Source organism: Amphiprion ocellaris, chromosome 9 (genome assembly GCF_022539595.1).
Source record: "Amphiprion ocellaris isolate individual 3 ecotype Okinawa chromosome 9, ASM2253959v1, whole genome shotgun sequence".
Lineage (NCBI taxonomy): Eukaryota > Metazoa > Chordata > Actinopteri > Pomacentridae > Amphiprion > Amphiprion ocellaris.
This window is the reverse complement of record NC_072774.1, coordinates 13,918,983-13,936,835: the sequence shown is the minus strand read 5'-3', so window position 1 is coordinate 13,936,835 and position 17,853 is coordinate 13,918,983. Positions and strand designations below refer to the sequence as shown.

At 38.8% G+C, this 17,853-nt stretch overlaps 1 protein-coding gene across 2 annotated transcripts; it reads right to left on the bottom strand.

Annotated features, from left to right (window-relative positions):
* Positions 1 to 1,432: 1,432 nt before the first annotated feature.
* LOC111577927 (rano class II histocompatibility antigen, A beta chain-like) lies at positions 1,433 to 17,728 on the bottom strand. 2 transcript variants are annotated; one of them, XM_023284455.3, is made up of 7 exons: positions 16,345 to 17,728; positions 15,654 to 15,916; positions 14,080 to 14,346; positions 6,625 to 6,894; positions 6,119 to 6,400; positions 3,286 to 3,400; positions 1,433 to 3,199 (listed from the first exon to the last, which is right to left on the bottom strand). In XM_023284455.3, exons 3-7 carry the CDS (start codon positions 14,309 to 14,311, stop codon positions 3,178 to 3,180), a joined length of 921 nt encoding a protein of 306 aa, XP_023140223.1. In that variant the 5' UTR covers positions 14,312 to 14,346; positions 15,654 to 15,916; positions 16,345 to 17,728; the 3' UTR covers positions 1,433 to 3,177. The 2 variants fall into 2 exon arrangements, with proteins under 2 accessions (XP_023140223.1, XP_054869596.1); XM_055013621.1 differs by lacking the exons at positions 14,080 to 14,346; positions 15,654 to 15,916; positions 16,345 to 17,728 and adding an exon at positions 9,035 to 12,815.
* Positions 17,729 to 17,853: the final 125 nt, after the last annotated feature.

Sequence of the window (17,853 nt, the reverse complement as noted above, 5' to 3'; positions counted from 1 at the left end):
TTGCTCCTCTGACCTATTTGGTCTTCTTCTCTTCCAGTTTTTTTTTTTTTTAAATGATCTGTATACCAACTTTGATCATATTAGATCAACATGATCACAAGCATGAGGCAACCAAACAAATAAAAGCATGAAAAGTACTGGAGTTTACTGCAGGAACAACAACTGACACATCTTAATAATAATTTTATATATATATATATATATATATATATATATATATATATATATATATATATATATATATATATATATATATATATATATATATATATATATATATATATATATATATATATATATATATGATTTGCAATAACACTGTCTCAGTAGCTTGTGCAATATCAGTATCATGTGGAATCTTTTAATTTTATTCCAAAATATTTCATCATCATGTGCAACATCAGTTTATTACTACATCTTATCTCTTTTAATCAATTGCAAATGCCTTAACATTTTTCCTTAACATGAGAGTTAATTGAAGGGATTCTATGCCATACCCTTAAATAACTCCCTTAGCTAAGGAGGAATTGAGCCTTAAGTGTCACATTAAAGGAGAAAGCTTCCACTGTGTTGGGCATTCACCTTTAAGACTTTTAGAATAACATGCTCTGGTCAGACAAATCAAAAGCAGAGTTGTTTGACCACAAGAACAGTAACACATGTTTGGTGCTTTTACTGAAGAAAGAAAACTTATACCAGCTGTGAAGCAGTGTGAAAGCAGTGCTCTGGTTTGGGGTTGTTTCTCTGATTCAGTGGGGGACTGGGCAGCTTGCAGTCATTGATTCAACTATAATTTCTGCACCATACCAGAGACAAGATAATGTGATACCATCTGTCTGAAAATTGAAGCTGAAGCAGGATAATGATTCTCAGCACAGTGGAACTCCACCAGTGAATGTCTAAGAGGAAATGGAGGACTGTGGCCTGGTCAAAGCCTTGATTGGAATCCCATTGAAATGCTGGGAGGGGATTTGAAACAGAAAATGCAAGGAAAAAAACATTGCAACTGGAAAAGAGGTCATAATTTCAGCAAGCTGATGACAGAGACTGATGGCTAATTTTACAAAACATTTACAGTTTATTTCCCCTTAAGGGTGCAAAGGGTGTTGTTTACTTTTTTGATATTTATATGGAATAAATGAATAAAACTGCTAATTTTCTTCATGCTTGTGTTAAAGTATAGCGTGTTCATCTGTGTGTTAAAGAAGATAAAAATGTTTGTTTGTCCAAATGTGTCAAAAAAAAAAATCCAACACTTTCCATGAGATGTGCTTATTTTATCATGACTGGAGCAGAATATTGGAAGCGTTTGTTTTTTTTTTTGTCTTGCCTGGATGTGCTCAGACATCCAACCTTATCGCTGCTCTCAGATAAAAACTGACAAAGCCATTTTTTCTTGAATTAAGAAGAGCAGCCTTATCTTGAGAAAAGGTTGTCAGTGATGAAGTTTTAATGCATTTATACATTCATCATCACACGCTGACACATTCTCAACATATACAGACAATTAACAGCTGTTTTTAAAGACAAAACATTGAACACACTTAATGCCATCACACCACATGCATATATAAATTCATTGTAAAGCTATTTTCCTTACATTAACATACAGCACACATGCAGCGAAGAAAGTCCCCAGTATAGTGCATGAATATTTGAAAAAAAAAATTGTATATTGAGCAGTTACATACAGATATAAAATGTGTATTTTTAAATCTCGATATGATGTTATTTTAATTAATAGCATGTGATTAGAAATAGTTAGTTTCTGTTCATTAATTCTCAGGCCCGTTTATATCGCCAGCAGTAACAAAGTTGTGTTTCTGGCCAATCCGCTCTCTTCTTTTGGCCTTCGCTAATGTCTGAGGGAAATGTCTGGCTCTTAAACTGCTAAATGCATCTTCACTTTCTAGCTGCTCACTTTGTCGACGTGCCATTTGCTGCTGAGCGTAGGTAGCGCATGGTGGATTTTTAGAGCTGCTTTTCCCTGACAATAGCAGCCCGCCATGTCCATAAACAACACTCTGTGAAAAGGGAGAGTGAAACAAAACAGTAAAGTTGCACTGAAAGATGCTATAAACGCTCCACAGAGCTGAGCGCAGTGTGATCGACTGTAACACATCATCACCACAACATTAAAACCATGGGTAGGTGAAGTGAATCACACTATGTCTTTGCAATGGCACCTGTCAGTAGGTGGGATATATTAGGGAGCAAGTGAACAGTCGGGTCTTGAAGTTGAAGTGTTGAAAGCAGCAAAAGACTCTGAAGTTCTTTGACAATAACCGAACTGTGATTAAGATTATTACTTTGAGAAAGAGCATCTTCAAAACTGCAGGTTAGTATCTACAAAAAGTGGGCATTTGGAAGGACTGGAGTGAAAATGTAGAAGCATATATGCAACAGCATTTAGTTCACTTAAAGGGACCTTGATGGGGAAAAAGCTCCTGAAATACATCAATAATTAGAGTAATAATCTGTAACTTGTATAAGCTTTTGTGGCAGTAAGTCAAAAGTTTCTTGGATGTGTGAGTTGAGTGGGATGTGATTAAAGCCCTGCTCATGGAATATTATCAGGCCCTACTGTTGTATGTAATGTATGTATCAAAGTTTACTTAGATTTTCTCAGGATTCCATTCTTTAAATGGGACCAATAACATAACCTATTTACGCATCTATAATGCTATGTTTTCATATGGATGGAACGTACACAGATGTGACTTGTCATATAATCATATAAGAATATGAATTTTCCTCCAAGGTGAGAAATATTCTAAGTGACAGCTCTGACATCTTAATCCTATAAAGTGATAACAACACAAAGCTAGAACAATTTATGGGGCTAGTTTGAAGGATAATATGTCAGTCGAGTCCTTGGTTGACAAAAATGATAAAAGAGGTGCTGTGCCATGTCAGAGAGCGAATTACAAAGTGCAACAACAGCCTGCCACCTTCCCACGATGCCGTTTATCTCCCCTGTAGGTCAAGCAGAGCAGAATACATGTTGAGGGATTTTCTTTTTTTCTTTTGTGGGCTGAAAGGTTTTTGAAGATGTTTTGAAGAATTCAGTGGTGGATTTTATTTTATTATTCATTTCAGTGTCAAGAGTTGTCTTCTGTTATATTTGTAAAAACCTCAGAATTTTGAAAGACAGCACAGGGAGGTTTGTCTTTATGTTCACAGTCGGTTGGCGTGAAACCTGAAACATGGAAAAAAAAAAAGGAAATGTTACAGAAAAAAAAACAACACAAAAGAAAAATGAAGTGTTTCACAATATCAACCCACCTCTGTTTCTTCCACCAGTAGTAAAGAGCTCCAACAGCAGCTACAGCGAGGCCGGCAAAGAAGAATACAATCCCCACCGCAATCGTCGCATGTTTAACATCCAGAGCGAAGGTGTCTAAATGAGATGGTGAAGTTTGAATCTGCTCACAGATCAAGTGCAATTATTTTCTTATTCAATTCTCTTTAATAGACCAGAAAATAATATGCTGTAAAGTCACTGATGGCTCATGAAATAAGCCTAGAGGTCAAACTTTGCCTGGAAAATAGCTCAAAAGGAGACACAGACAACTACGGTGACAAAAAAAACTTACCACAGAGAGAAGCAAAACAACAGCAAAAAGATCCGAACTTAGCTTAGAGAGAAGCAAAATGACCCAAATGAGACACAGCATGACCACAAAGAGATGCAAAACAACTGCAAAGACACACTACATTGCTGAAGAGATATACAAACACAGCAGAAAGAGATAAAAAAAAAAAAAACAACAACTGCAAGACACACAAACCAACCTAATTGAGTTTTTTTTTAAAAATCCCCACAATGCCATTCAAATAACAACGGAGGTACAAAAGTAACACAAAGAAACGCAAACAACTGCACACAAACAAAACTACTGAAATGAGCCAGAAATTCAACAAAAAAAAATGCAAACAGTGACAAGGCCTGCAAAACAATTAAAGTGCGACACAAAATCCCCATAAAGAGATGCAAACAACAACAAGGAAAGACAAAATGGCCCAAGAGAAACACAAAACCAACACAAAGACATGCAAAACAACAACTAAGACACACAAAACAACTTAAAGTAAGGGGAAAATCATCACAAAGAGATACACCCAACAACAAAGACAAACTAAAACAACAAACAACACCAACACAAAGAGATGCAAGCAACATGAAAAACCCACAAGTCAACAAAAATGAGACACAACATCAACAAATAGATGCAAAACAAATAAAATGTGACACAACATGAGCACAGAGATGGAAAACAACTTACACGAGACACAAACCAACTAAAATGAGACACATTGTCAACAAAACGATGCATAGCAACTAAAATGAAACACAGAAACAACAAAAAGACATTCAAACAACTGCAAAAACACAAATAAAACAACTTATATGAGACCCAAAATCAAGAGACAGATACAAAACAAATATTAGGAAATGTAAATCAGTCCAACAACATGAGGCACAAAACAATTAGTGAAAAATGCCAAATGATACAAAGCATGCTCAAGATGCACAGATGGAGAAATTAAACAGTGTGAGTTGTGGTTGTTTTGTGTCTCTTTTAGAGTTAAAGTCTCACTCTACTGTAGGAGGAATGAATGACCTGCCACACGTGAACAGGTGACGAATGTTTCATAATCCAGCCACGTCTAAAATGACATGATGATGATTTTAGCATCATCTTAAAGCAAGTTTTTTTAGACAAAAGGTTATTTCAAAACAGTTATAATCCTTATCTTAATGCTCTACGTACTTCCATCTCGCTTCATTTTTACTCCTAAATTCCTTAATCCATAATGTAAGAGTAAAGTGTCCCCATAAGTGACATATTTCATGCACATTCATCTTTAATGAGAAGCTTTTCAAACACACCGATCCTTCCAGCTTATCATTATACAAGCGTGCTTTCTTCAAAAGCTTCAGTGTTGTGCCAAACAGATTACAGCGTTCATTATGTGATGTATCAAGGACACTTAAACAAACGGTTATGCACACTCTTGCAGAGAGTCGGTTCGATACACAATCACGTGTGGGCTGAACATGAAGCTTTGCACAGAGCTGATGATGCTAAATCGTCTATACGTAATCGCTTGCTGCAGATGTGGCTGACAAACAGACATCCTCATCATTCTTCTTCACTTTATAGAATTAAAGGAAAAATAATGGAGTTACAATTTATTTCTAAATGTATAACGTTAACAGAATCTGTTACTTAACATGAGCACACTAGCCCACTCCTTAACCTAAGATACAGGCTCTTCTGTGAAATGAAGGTCTCACACAATCATATCTTCTTTCTTCACATAAATAAAGACATTTCCACCACGAATGCTGCATGAAAGGCCCAAATTGGTCAGTAAAGAATGCACCAGAATGCAGGAAATAAAGAATTGGATGCTCCATATTTTGTGGAGGAGGATGCCCAGACCCTTGCTTCATGTGTCCCCGCCAATATTCAAACCAAATGTACACCCATGCATGAATGTGCCATTATGTTCAGATTGTTCCAGGAGATTCCAGACATCTCCTGGCTCTGCTCCACCACCACAGTCCATACAGACTGTAGAAGAGGGACTCTCCAATCTGCAATAATTATGAGCCTGGAGTCCACTTGCCAAAACTTAACTCAATTCTTTGAATGTTCTTATTCATTTCCTCACTGAACTTGCAGTTAGAACATCCGTCCATCCATTATCTATACACCGCTTAATCCTCTGTAGGGTCGTGAGATGGCTGGAGTTTATCATAGCCGACAGGTCGCCAATCTATTGCAGGGCTACACATAGAAACAGACAACCAGGCACACTCACATTCACACCTATGGACAATTTAGAATCCCCAATGCACCTCAGCATGTTTCTGGACTGTGGGAGGAAGCCAGAGAACCCAGTGAAACCCCATGCCGCACAGGGAGAACATGCAGACTTCACATAGAAGGATCCCAGGCCCAGGCTGGGACACAAACCAGCGATCTTCTAGCTGCGAGGTGATGGTGCCAACTACCAAGTCACCATGCAGCCCCAGTTAAAACATGCTTGTGTAGAAAAAAACATTCATATTCAATGTGTTGCCCCCCCTGGATAAACCCTTCCTTACCCCACTCCACCTCCAGGCTCTCCTGTAGGCTGCTGTGGTCCACCCTGCAGGTCACCCTCTCCCCTCTCTTAAGGGTCAGCTCCAGGTATGTGTGAAACTGGAAGCTCCAGTCGCCATTGGCCAGAACATCCGAAGAAAAGACGTCAGTGGTGACTTCCTCTCCGTCTCTCAGCCAGCTCACCCTCACTTCCTGAGGATAAAACCCCCAAACACTGCACACCAGCATGGACCGCTCCCCGTAGTCAGCCGGCTTGGTCTGATGGACCTTGACATTTGGAGGCACTGGAGTGTAAAAATGATTAAAGCAAAAGGGAAAAAAATTAGCTAATGGTGCCTGCTTTAAGGCAGAGTGCAGAAGAGGGAGTCATGGGTTAAACAGTTTCCTTCAACTTATTTAATTAAAGAATGGAAAGAGAAAGATTGTTTCCTTTTTAATGAAGAAAATTAAGCCAATGAAGGGGTGCTGGAATGCACATAACATACCACACTGAGAAGAAACTACATACCTTTTCTATCCAGTATGCTCTTTCTGAACAATCTTACATTGTATCTGCGAAGAGTGTCCACTTCCACCTTTCTTGCCTGCATTTTCCAACTCTGGTTGTTATAATGAGCCGCATTTTTCATGCCTAATTCTCCAAAGCCGATGTACTTCCCAAGTCGAGAGTCGTATATGTTATTAAGCTTCTGGTTAAATATGTTTTTCACAAAGTAGACCGTGTCTGTGATGTTGTCACCATACTCGCAGTCACTTATCATCTGGTACACGTAGCCACCTGTAACAGTAAAAGGAAATCAGTTAGCACGGAAAACTGTGACAACACAGTCAATCATGTTTTATTTCACATCTACTAAACAAAAAAGGACTCTGTTTCCACTGCCAACACCAACTATTTGGCAAACAAATACAACCTTGTTCTTTTTGCTGCACTGGTTCCAACCACCACTTTCATCATGGTGTCAGTAAATGTTAAACTGACATTTGCTGATGTGATGTGTGCGTACATGTCACATACATGAAAGAGGCAACTGCCAAGGAACTGACAGTTCAGCAGTAATTATTGGTGTTAGCCAATGCAATGTAGCTGGGAGAGTTTGGGGAAAAAAACACTTCTCAGGTGAAACTGCTTTGTCCGTAGATTTAAATATCAACATCACTTGACTGTCACCTGTTCCCATGTAAATCTAGATGCAGCTGCAGACGACTCATGGGTGGGGTGTGTCATGTTGTGGAGTGGGTGTATCACGTTTTGGGGTTAAAGCTAGGGGTAATGTCAAATTGTGTTATTTTGCCCAAGGACAGTTCATGGTTTGCACATGGTTACTACAATATTTACGTGTTGTTCTGCTACACAGATGGTCACATTTCCCTTCATATCAAACACAGAAAAACACACAAAGCTCCTGTGGATATTTCTGAAAGGCCAGTCATTACTTTACACTTCTTATATTATATAGCAGCTAAATACAGATTGGACTGTGGCCCATGTTAATGTGATTATTCCTGAGGTGTACTGAGCACAGTTTGCAGACACTGAACAGGATTTCTGGAGAATTTAGAACTTTTTGCTGTGTTTGGCCACCGTAGACAGAAGGTATGTATAAACAAAGCAGCTCAAAAGTCTGGCAGTGACTATTTGATTTACAAGTCTTTTAATGATGAACTATGAAGAGGTGGACGACAGAGAATTTTCTCACATAGTGTCTCCACAAAACAAGTCTGTTTTTCAGTCTGCCAGGGTATGCATGACAGAAATTTCATCATCCACCGAAGTTTACATGCTACACTGTGCAGTTTGTGACTGTGCAGACTGTCCTTACTACAAGTGCATCGACTGCATATGTGCAAGGATTGGATACAACTGGAGCTCAAAAAATGCTCGTCTACAGAAGAGACTATAAGAAGAGATTTTCAGTTATCCACACCTTTATAGTTTATAACTGAGTAGTCGCTGCAGGAGGTGCTTTAATTTGTGCATGTTTTCCATTTGACAGAGCCTAAACACAGTGGAAAGTTTTAAATTCTCCAGATATCCTGTGTCATGTCAGCCAACTGTACTCAGCATACATCAGGAATAACCACTGACATGATGCTGCTGCCCAGTCTGTAGGTAGCTGCTGTATCCTGTGAAATTCTCCTATGTGTCACACATTTATGCAATGCTTGCTTCTAAATCGCTAGTTTGGCCCTCAAACAAAGAAAAAGCAGCTTTCTAGCAGACCACCAATAATTTCTCACTAGGGTTGCTTCTGCCCGACCTGTGTCCCTTTACACATATGATACATAACTAACGTTGCCTCTCTGTTGCTGGACCAATCAGAGCAGACCGCATCGATCAGTACAAGTTCACCGTAGTCGCCCTGATATACAGCCTTTTTTTTTTGATTACTTGTTTCCCTGAATCCTTGCAAGGGATGTGGAAAGTCCAAAATTAGCATTGCCCATAGAGACACAATGAACAGATTGATGGGAAAAGGCACAAGTAGACCGGGAATTAGCTTCTGATCACAAATACGGCTAAATTATGTGACACTGAAAAAAGTTTCTAAAATTAATGAATGCAAAAAAACACAACAAAGACAGAATGCAGTGAATCAATCAGAAAAAAACAATAACTGTAGGAAAACCAGTTTCACCAAACATCTTTTGCATTGTACTGTAAGGTGTGTTTGGTATTTGCTTAATTCCTGGATGCCAAAGCAATCGTTTGATCTCATAAGCTCCCAGAAAACAAAGATACCCTTCATTTGCTGTTCGACACAAGTTTAGATTATCCACAATACCTAAGACAAGTAACATATTTAGTCTATTCTATTTAATCTCCTTTTGATGACCAATCACCGAGCCTCCCCTCGAAGCATCGCTGAGGATCTCACTTTGAAAACTTTTGGTGCAAGAGTACATGAAAAACATACCTGCTGGTGCACTGCAGAATAAAACAGCACAGACTGCAAGTTTGCACAGAAAAGAAAGTCCCATTATTTTTTTTTTAAATCCTGGAAACTACAACATAAAGTTCACCTCTCAAAGTCTAAAACCAAACTGCCATCTGGTAAAGTAAATGGCAGGATCCAGTAGCGGAACTGAGATAAACAGGTCTGTCAGGTTTTTCCCACAGATGTGTTTTTGTTTTCATGCCTCAAATGACATCAAGCATCAACTTCTAAGCACCACAGTTACTCGCCCCATGTATTGTAATTGCTGTTATTGTGTTACTGTGAGCCAGTTTTGGAGACTCATTTGCCATTCAGCGTTCGTTCTGTCTGCTCCATCACTTGAGCACGACTACAGTCTAAATCTCACTGAGAGAGTCTCAGGTATCAGTGGCTTCTGCACCACCGAACACATACTGCTGCTGCAAAATCAAAGTCGCAGCATTTCTGATTTTCAGACCTCAAATTTATTCCTCAGAAGCTCCACACACATCCATATTAAAATGCGGCAGCTATCTCATCCATCACTGTGGAAATAATTAGATTCAGGCCCGAGCCAAATAAATCCAACAGAGAACAGAGGCAGTTTGGAGCGCCGCCATTCGGTGCCGATATTAAAACACGAGCAAGCAGACACGACAGGCATTATTTACCGATCAGTTGTGTCAGGCAGTCACTGAAGGAGCAGCAATCTGCCCAAAAGCTTGTGATAATCGATGGCAACTCTGTGCCAGTGATCACACAGACGACTGTGATGAAGGGTTAATAAACACACCAGACAGTGTAATACAATTGACCTCTTTCATTGTAGGATGTTTTGCATACGGGAGCAGACATTTTTCATTTCCCTTTATGTGTTTCATGTGTAAATGACAAACCCAATAAGCTGCAAACCTGTTACTGTGCAACAAAATGGGAAAACATGGTAAAGGTGCTTCTTTTTTCTTTTTATGGTAAGAAAAATAATTACATTCAGTTATAACATGGAAGAAAATGTGGTAAATGATGATGATTATAATATATTACTCAAACTGCACCTTAAAAACAGGCTGACAAAATGCATTGACAGGCAAAGCAAAAGGAAATTACATAAAAGTTAATAAAAAATAATAGGTCAAAATGAGAAGACACAAATACAAATGTATGTCAATATGTCAGTATGTCAATAATAACAAATAGAAATAAAATAATACATTTCCTCAGGCAGGTCACTCCAAAGCTGAGGGGTCCTGATGGCAAAAGCTTGGTCACCTTTAAATCTAAGCCTTGACTTTTGAACAGCCAGAGGGGTTGAAGCAGAAGACGACCCACCAGTGGACTTCAGGTTGCGAGCTGGCTCATATAAGGTCAACATATCTGCTCTGTACCTTGAGGCCAGACCAAGATGTGCTTTAAAGGTTACAGTAAAATCTTAAAATCAATCCTAAAACAAACAGGGAGCCCATAGAGAGAAGCCAAGCTGCTTGATTCCGAACCAGTTGTGGTCAACACAAGAGTGACTTTTGGTCCATTTGATAACTTTTGGTTACTATATATGTGTTAATAATTCCAACACCCTTGCATAAAAATAAAATATCAATAGTAACTGAAGCACAGATGAGCATCTTGACACCACTGATATGTCAGTATGAGGCCACAGCAAGCAGAAGCACAAGGACTTTAAACAAGGGGGGAACTGCAAAGCGTGGCTCTGACAAGTGGTGACAAAAATCTCTAAGGCTAATTAACACATAATTTACTGTGATCAGAGAGCAAATTGTAAAAATGACAACTTGCCTGTTTACAGAGGGGTTCATAATGGGGGGTTGTGTTGGTGGGGGTGTGCTTTTGAATAATAAATCCATGTAACTGTTGGCTTTTCAGACACAAAAAAGCCATACAGACTACAGTCTCTAATAACCAGATGCAGGATTTTATAGCCAGTGGTGAAAGTAGTGGAATTTTGAGGCATTTCGCTGGAGTATATCTGTTTTTTTTTACTACTTTATACTTCCATTCCACTACATTTCAGAGCCAAATATTGTACTTTCTATCTGCCAACTTTTTAATGACATTCTTTTTTCAAACATGGTTAATATAACAAGCTTTTAAAATACAACACTGTTAAACCAGTGGGTTCCAATCATTTTTGGCTTCTTACAAAACTCAGTGTGTAGTCAAGTTGTTAACAGATTTTTTTTCCCTCTAAGCTTCCCACATGGTTTTATTTTAATGAATATTTCAATGATCTAATATCACACCAAAAATCGAGAGATAAAAAAAAAAGATTTGACAAAAAGTGAAAACAGATTTCTGTATCAGAACCTTTCTTCTTTTGTCTCACATTTATCATGTTTGGAGCCCTCAGATTTATCTTCTGTCCCTGGATATGAAACTGATATGAAATAGTTTGAACTAGCTCCACCTGCAGCAGCTACAACAGTAACCTGCTGCTGACACACTGATGCTTCACTATTAATAGTCTAGTGATGGCACATTTAATATTACATCAGTTAGAGGAACCAACCCTCTTTTACTTCAATACTTTATCTACATTTTGCAGCCAATACTTTTACTTATCAGGAATTTTCATTGCAAGCTATTTGTTTACAATATATTGTCATACTGGTACTTTTACTGAAGTAGAGGACCAGAATACTTCTTCTACCACTGTTTATAACTTTACAGATGTGCCACGGCATCTCAGACTGTGAAGTAAAGAATAGAAATACAGTGTTCATGTTACAAAGTATGTGCTTTCATGAATCCCACTGTGCCAGTCCTGTCTTTATTACATAAATAAAGGGGTTGTGTTTTGTCACAAAGGACTCAGTTAGGTCTGACTGCAACCTCAAAGGTGTGTGAAGGTCGATTTTGGTACTTGTGTTGCTTTGGAGAGAACCAGTTGTTTCGCTTTGTTTCCTATCTTTATGCTAAGCTAACTGTCTCCTGAATGTGGATTCAAGATTGAAGTTTAGGTTCAGCCTTTTGCAGAGTTACAGAAAAGGCAAGCGTAGTAAAAAATAAAAATAAGATTGGGAAACAAAGGAATCTCACTCTGTTTCACACCCAGAGGAAACAAAAAAAGAACGGCAAAAAAATGAAAAATCCCACATCTGACATCAAAAGTCAGGTCGTGATGCCGGCTACACCTGGTAGCGCCTGTTGGCTTTTGTTACGGCCAGCGCCTCCTAACCCGTGTACGTGTGTGTGTGTGTGTTTTAACTATATGTTGTGGCTATGCAAATAGGGCTGTGTGATCCCCACTCTCTGGTTGGACCGTGACAGCAGAGGCGTGGCTGCGACCAGGAGTCCAGTGATTGGTGCGGCGCTCCCCAGGCCGACCAACCGAAAACTGCCAACTCCTTTAAAAGAGTTGGCAGTTCAATTGAACGGGGCAACTGACTTCCAGCGGGCCGTTCTGTGTTGCTGTGTGGTTGAGGCAAGATTGTGTGAAAGGAATTGGGCGAGGGTTAGAATCAAAAACTGATACCGCTTCATTTGATTACAGGTAGTTCCTTTTGTCTAGTTTTCACCAGGATTAGGGGTGCTGACTCCTGTGTAGTTTTGTTTTGTCAGTTCCCAGGTAGTGAGCCTTTTTGTTCCATTTTTCTTTTGTCCACCGCGATGGTAGTGTTAAGTTCTCCTTATGAGAACTCCTTTTGTGTTTTGCTATTTTCTTTGATTTGAGCAGCACCCACCAGCCCTCTTCCTTAGTTTTTCCTCAGTTTGTATAGTAACTTGCACATTTCTGTTCAACCTTTTCTGTAATAAATAATTTGATTTTTACCACCAACGTTTACCCCCCCCTCCTCCCCCCTCCTCCCCCCTCCTCCCCGAGCCGGGGTTGTAACAGCTTTCCTGATGAACCTCCTATGAAGACACCAATCAGACCCAGGATCACACCACAAACACACACTGCTGTTGCTGCAACCTGCCGGTCTGCAGGTCCTTCAACCTCTGTGAAAACACACACACAGACAGAACATGAGAATTTCTGAGGGCTGGTGCCAGTCCTTAAAGCTTTAGTGCCAATAATAGCCAGCCAAATACATAGTATTGAGTTTTAATATTCTATTTCTTGAATCTCTCTGACAGCTTTGCTTTTTAGCTTGTACACACCTTCCCTTTATCTACCCAAAAGCTGAACATTTAACTGACATATGGATGATGTATTTATGTTAAGAGTAAAAGGTGGACAGGGTAACATTTTAGCTAATATATATTGTCATGAGACTTCCACAGTGGATTACTTACAATATAACGATGATTTTTTTGTATTCCAATTTTTTTTTTTTTTAATGAATGTTTAAATAGGCAAAATTTTTATTATATGTCTAAAAATGGCCTAATTTGCATTAATTTACAGAACAGTAATCACACGTTGTCAACATATTAGAATCAAAAGTTTTGGATATGTCTTTTTTTCATTCCATAAATCAGAAAATACTGTCATTACAGGAAGTTTTGATAAATAAAATGTTCTATAAGTAAGGCTATGACTGATAAATGAAAAAAGAAACTCTGTAATAACCTTTAGACTCTAGAGAGGGGTAAAAACAGAAAAGTTTTATGAATGTAAGTGTTGCTGAAGTGAAGATTTCTGGCTCTGTTTACTCAGAATGAGCTGTTTTCTTCAGAAATCTCATTTGTTTGTGCCATGATACACTTAAACAAAATTGTGTTGTGAAGCTCAGGCTCTGATAGATGTTTGTTCCTTCAGTAGAACATGTTCCCACTCACACCTGACTGTCATTTCACTGACTAAAAACACCTGATTCTAATTTCACCTTCAAAGTAGCTGCTAATCTGAGATGATTACATATTTTTGCCACTTGCAGTTGTGTAGTATTGACTCATTTGTTTAATCAAGTTCTTTTGATCTACTTTGTGTGAAATCTGTTGATGTTTCAGGTCATATTTAAGGAGGAATATAAAAGTTTCTATAAGGTTGACAAACTTTCAAGCTACACTGCATGTTAACAAGTACATCTTCACTTTTCAGTTCTCCTGTCTCTTTATGGCTCCTCATATTCTGACCGACTTACCCCAGAATCTGGTGAGAGGGATCTGCAGGCTGATGTGGTGCACGCTGCAGCTGTAGATGTGAAGTTCAGGTAGGACGTGGTGCGGAAGCTGAAGTCGCTGTTGGAGTAACTGGGTCTGACTGATCTCGCTCTGGTCCACCAGCTGTCCTTTCTTGGTCCAGGTGATGTCGACAACAGGTGGGTGGAAGTCGTTGACGAAGCAGATGAGAGTGTTGGGCACCCCGAGCTCCATCTCTTGCTTTGAGTAGATCTGGGAGGAAGGGCTGGCTGCGGGTGATGGAGGTTTGGCAGAAATGTGACAGTATGTGATTATTAAATGTCTTAAAAACCACAGGCATTAATGCACTGCTGTAGACTTCACACAAGAACAACAGACTCACGTGTGTTTTATTTTTATCCCAAAGGTCCAGCTTGTCTACACCAAACCCTGACATCTTTATTTTGAAGCATGAGCCCATAAATTGGGCACAATATTGTTAAACTAACGTTGTATACATATGTATTAAGCTGTCTTTTAAATGGAAGGAAAGATGGAGGTTCATGTGGACAGCTGTCGTCTGTTCCAGATTTTCAACAAAGACAATGTGAGCTAAACCAGGAAGACATATCAGTGTAGTGGAATGCATGACAATTAATGGCAGCTCTCCAGCACAGAAAACAAACAGTGAGAGTCACCTTAACCTGCGCCGACAATATAAGTGTGATAATACATCCGGAGAGGGTAACTGCAGCTCACGGGGATTTTTCCTGCTGCTACCCGCTCTTCTCTCAAGATTACTGAACACTCTTCTCATTAAGTTCTGTTTAATGACACAGCGTTCTGGTGCACAAGTTTTCTTCTTTGGGGTTGGCTCTTGGATGCTCACTGATTTTTTTATCTTCTATTTGCAGTTTTAAAGCCTCAGACAGGGATCTTCTGGTCATTCCTAAATCCTGCTTCAAAACTGTAGACGTCAAAGGGCAGTAATGGAGTAAATGTACTCAACTACTAGGTTTAGGTGCAATTGTACTTGACGTATTCTGGTTTTATGGTACATTATACTTATACTCCACTACATTTATTTGACAACTGCAGTTATTTTGCACATTAACCCATGAAATTCCAAGTAGTTTCTGGGCCCTTCCGTCTCATTTTCACTGCAATATAAAGGCCTGCATGTCGTTTCAAGTGCCCACAAGTGTTACTAATATTGAGGAAAAAAATGGGGGCTCCACATGCTATTGACAGGCCCCTTGACCTGGCCTCTTTACATTTTTACAACCTCTACAAACAGGGCATTTTCACATCACTCTGCACTTCAACTCTAGAAAGACATTTCACCGTGCTGAATGTATCTTTCAACAACTCGCTCCTCTGTATAGTTTCTGAACCATGCTGCATTAAATTATTGGTCAAGTATGTTTTAATTTCACTGTCAGTCTCTCTAATTTGTATCAGTACTTGTCTCCTATCTGTGCCGTTTCCATAGAGGTTGCCAAATTTTATGTAGTATTGAAAACAAGCCAACAGAGAGTAAAAATGTGAAAGCCCAGAATCTACTTTAACCCACAAATTTCAAAGAAAGAAAAACTACCTCATCTATGACCTCTGGAGGCTCCTTCTCTCCCTTTATGGCACGGGGGATGTTGTACTTGCAGGTACCCAGGGACACATAGGCAGATTCGGCCAGGCCAGGATCGGGGATCCACTATTCCTCAAACTCTGGCAGACGTGGAACAGTCAGATAGGTGACGGGGTCGACATAGAGGAGCTGGTCGCCGTCAGACTCGATATCATCCTGTCCATCTCGTGGCACGTCCCTCTGGCAGAAGGTCAAAAAGCGAAGCAAGTGTTTACCTGCAAGGAAACACGAGGCATGCAGGTGTTGGCAGTTTGTAGTCAGGCTGTTTAAAGCAGCTTGTGTGAGTAATATGGTGTCTGTGATATACTCGAGCTAAATATGGCCTGAAATCTCAAATAATGAGCGTTAAAACCATGCAAGCTGTTCCAAAAAATGCTTGGCTGCAGTGTTTTTTGGCTCTGTCGGTCACTGGCAGGTAACCAACCATGATTCCTATTGTAAAAATGTAGCTGTCTGGACAAATAGGAAAAAATCTGTGACATTGTAGAACATAGAAGCAGTCAGAAAGAGTCTCTTTTGTACACTGGTTGTAATATATAGCTGATCAAAATGTACCCAGTTGTAAGTTTTAAAGCCCACATTCAGTAAAATTACAACTGCATCGTATTTATTTTGTCTCCCCTGATAAAAAAAAAATCTTTACCTTGACAGCCTTGTGGAAGCCAAATAAGCAGAAGCACTGAGAACACCTTCATCATCGTTCACGTTTCACTTTCTCCAAACATCGAGGGGAGCAGGTTTCACTGCTGGACACTACCTGATCTGAGAGAACTTCCTTATTGAACACAACAATTATAGCTTGTAATCTAATATTCCCGCCTTTAAAAACAATACTTAACTCATATCTTAACATAAACACCTGCTGCCCCCTACTGGGGAAAGTGATAATCACAATATTCACAATAAATGCAACCTATTGGAGAAAATATTTTGGTTGTTTCCCCTTCAAATACCACGTTTTGTGTTTACAGACATTGAATACCTTTTTAATCACAAATAAGGGGTAATTTGTGCCTCTGTGTTAGCTTATAGGCAATGATTTCTAATTAGAACTAGAAAAATTAACAGATCATCCAGTAGTTTAGTCTTTTAAAAAAGGCTATGACAGTTTCTCTAAGCCAGATGTGTCATTTCCAAATATCTTCTGTCCTATCAACTGTTAAAATATTTAAATGTAAAGTTTAAAAAAAATCTAAAAAGCTTCACATTGAAGAGGTTTAGTCAATACAATGTCCGACAAGTGGGGATAATAGTTCATCAGGTTCCTAAGCTAGGGTTGTTGCAAATTACTTCTGTGAAACTAACAGTTGAAATATTCAAATTCAAGACTGAAAAAGCAGCAAATTTTCACATTTGAGGCTGAAGCTGAAACCACAGAAGTGCCAAATTATTCAGTAGTTTAGTCAACAAAATGTCAAAGAAAAGTAAGGAAGAGCAGGCCAACAACTTCTAGGCCTGCTGGTTTCAGTTCTATGAAGCTGCTTTTGTCCAACCAACAGTTACAATCTGTAAATCAAAAAAAAAAAAAAAAACATTTTACACTCACATAGAATACAAAAGGGAAAGCTGGATATCACAGCTTCCTTAAGCAAGGATTGTTTTCAAATTGCTTTTGTGAGACCGACACTTAAAATATTCTAATTAAAGATTTAAACAAAGCGTCAATCCTTTACATATGGAAAGCTGAAACCACTGAATTTACAGATTATTCAGTAATTCAGTCAACAAATGTCAGAAAACAAGTGTGAGAACCAGGATATCACAACTTCTCTAAGCTAGGGCTATCGTTTCTACTTGTTAGTTTTGTCCAACCTACAGTTAATATATTCACATCAACCGCAGAATTAAGAGGTTATTTAGCAGATTAGTTAATAAAATATCAGATGAAAGTGCAGAAAACAGGCAACTTCCCTTAGAGCTGCTGTTTTCAAATGGGTGAAATTGCATCTTAAATCAGGAATTTAAGGAAAAACCAACAAATCTTCACATTTGAAAGCATAGAAGTAAGTGTGAAAAACAGGTTGTTTTGTTCAAACATTTAAGTTTAAATCAATGTTTAGTATTTTTGCAAATCACTAGTAAAGTTCAACAATCCAAAGTTTTTACATATAAACATTACACATCAAATCCAAACAGCCACACAAAACTCAGA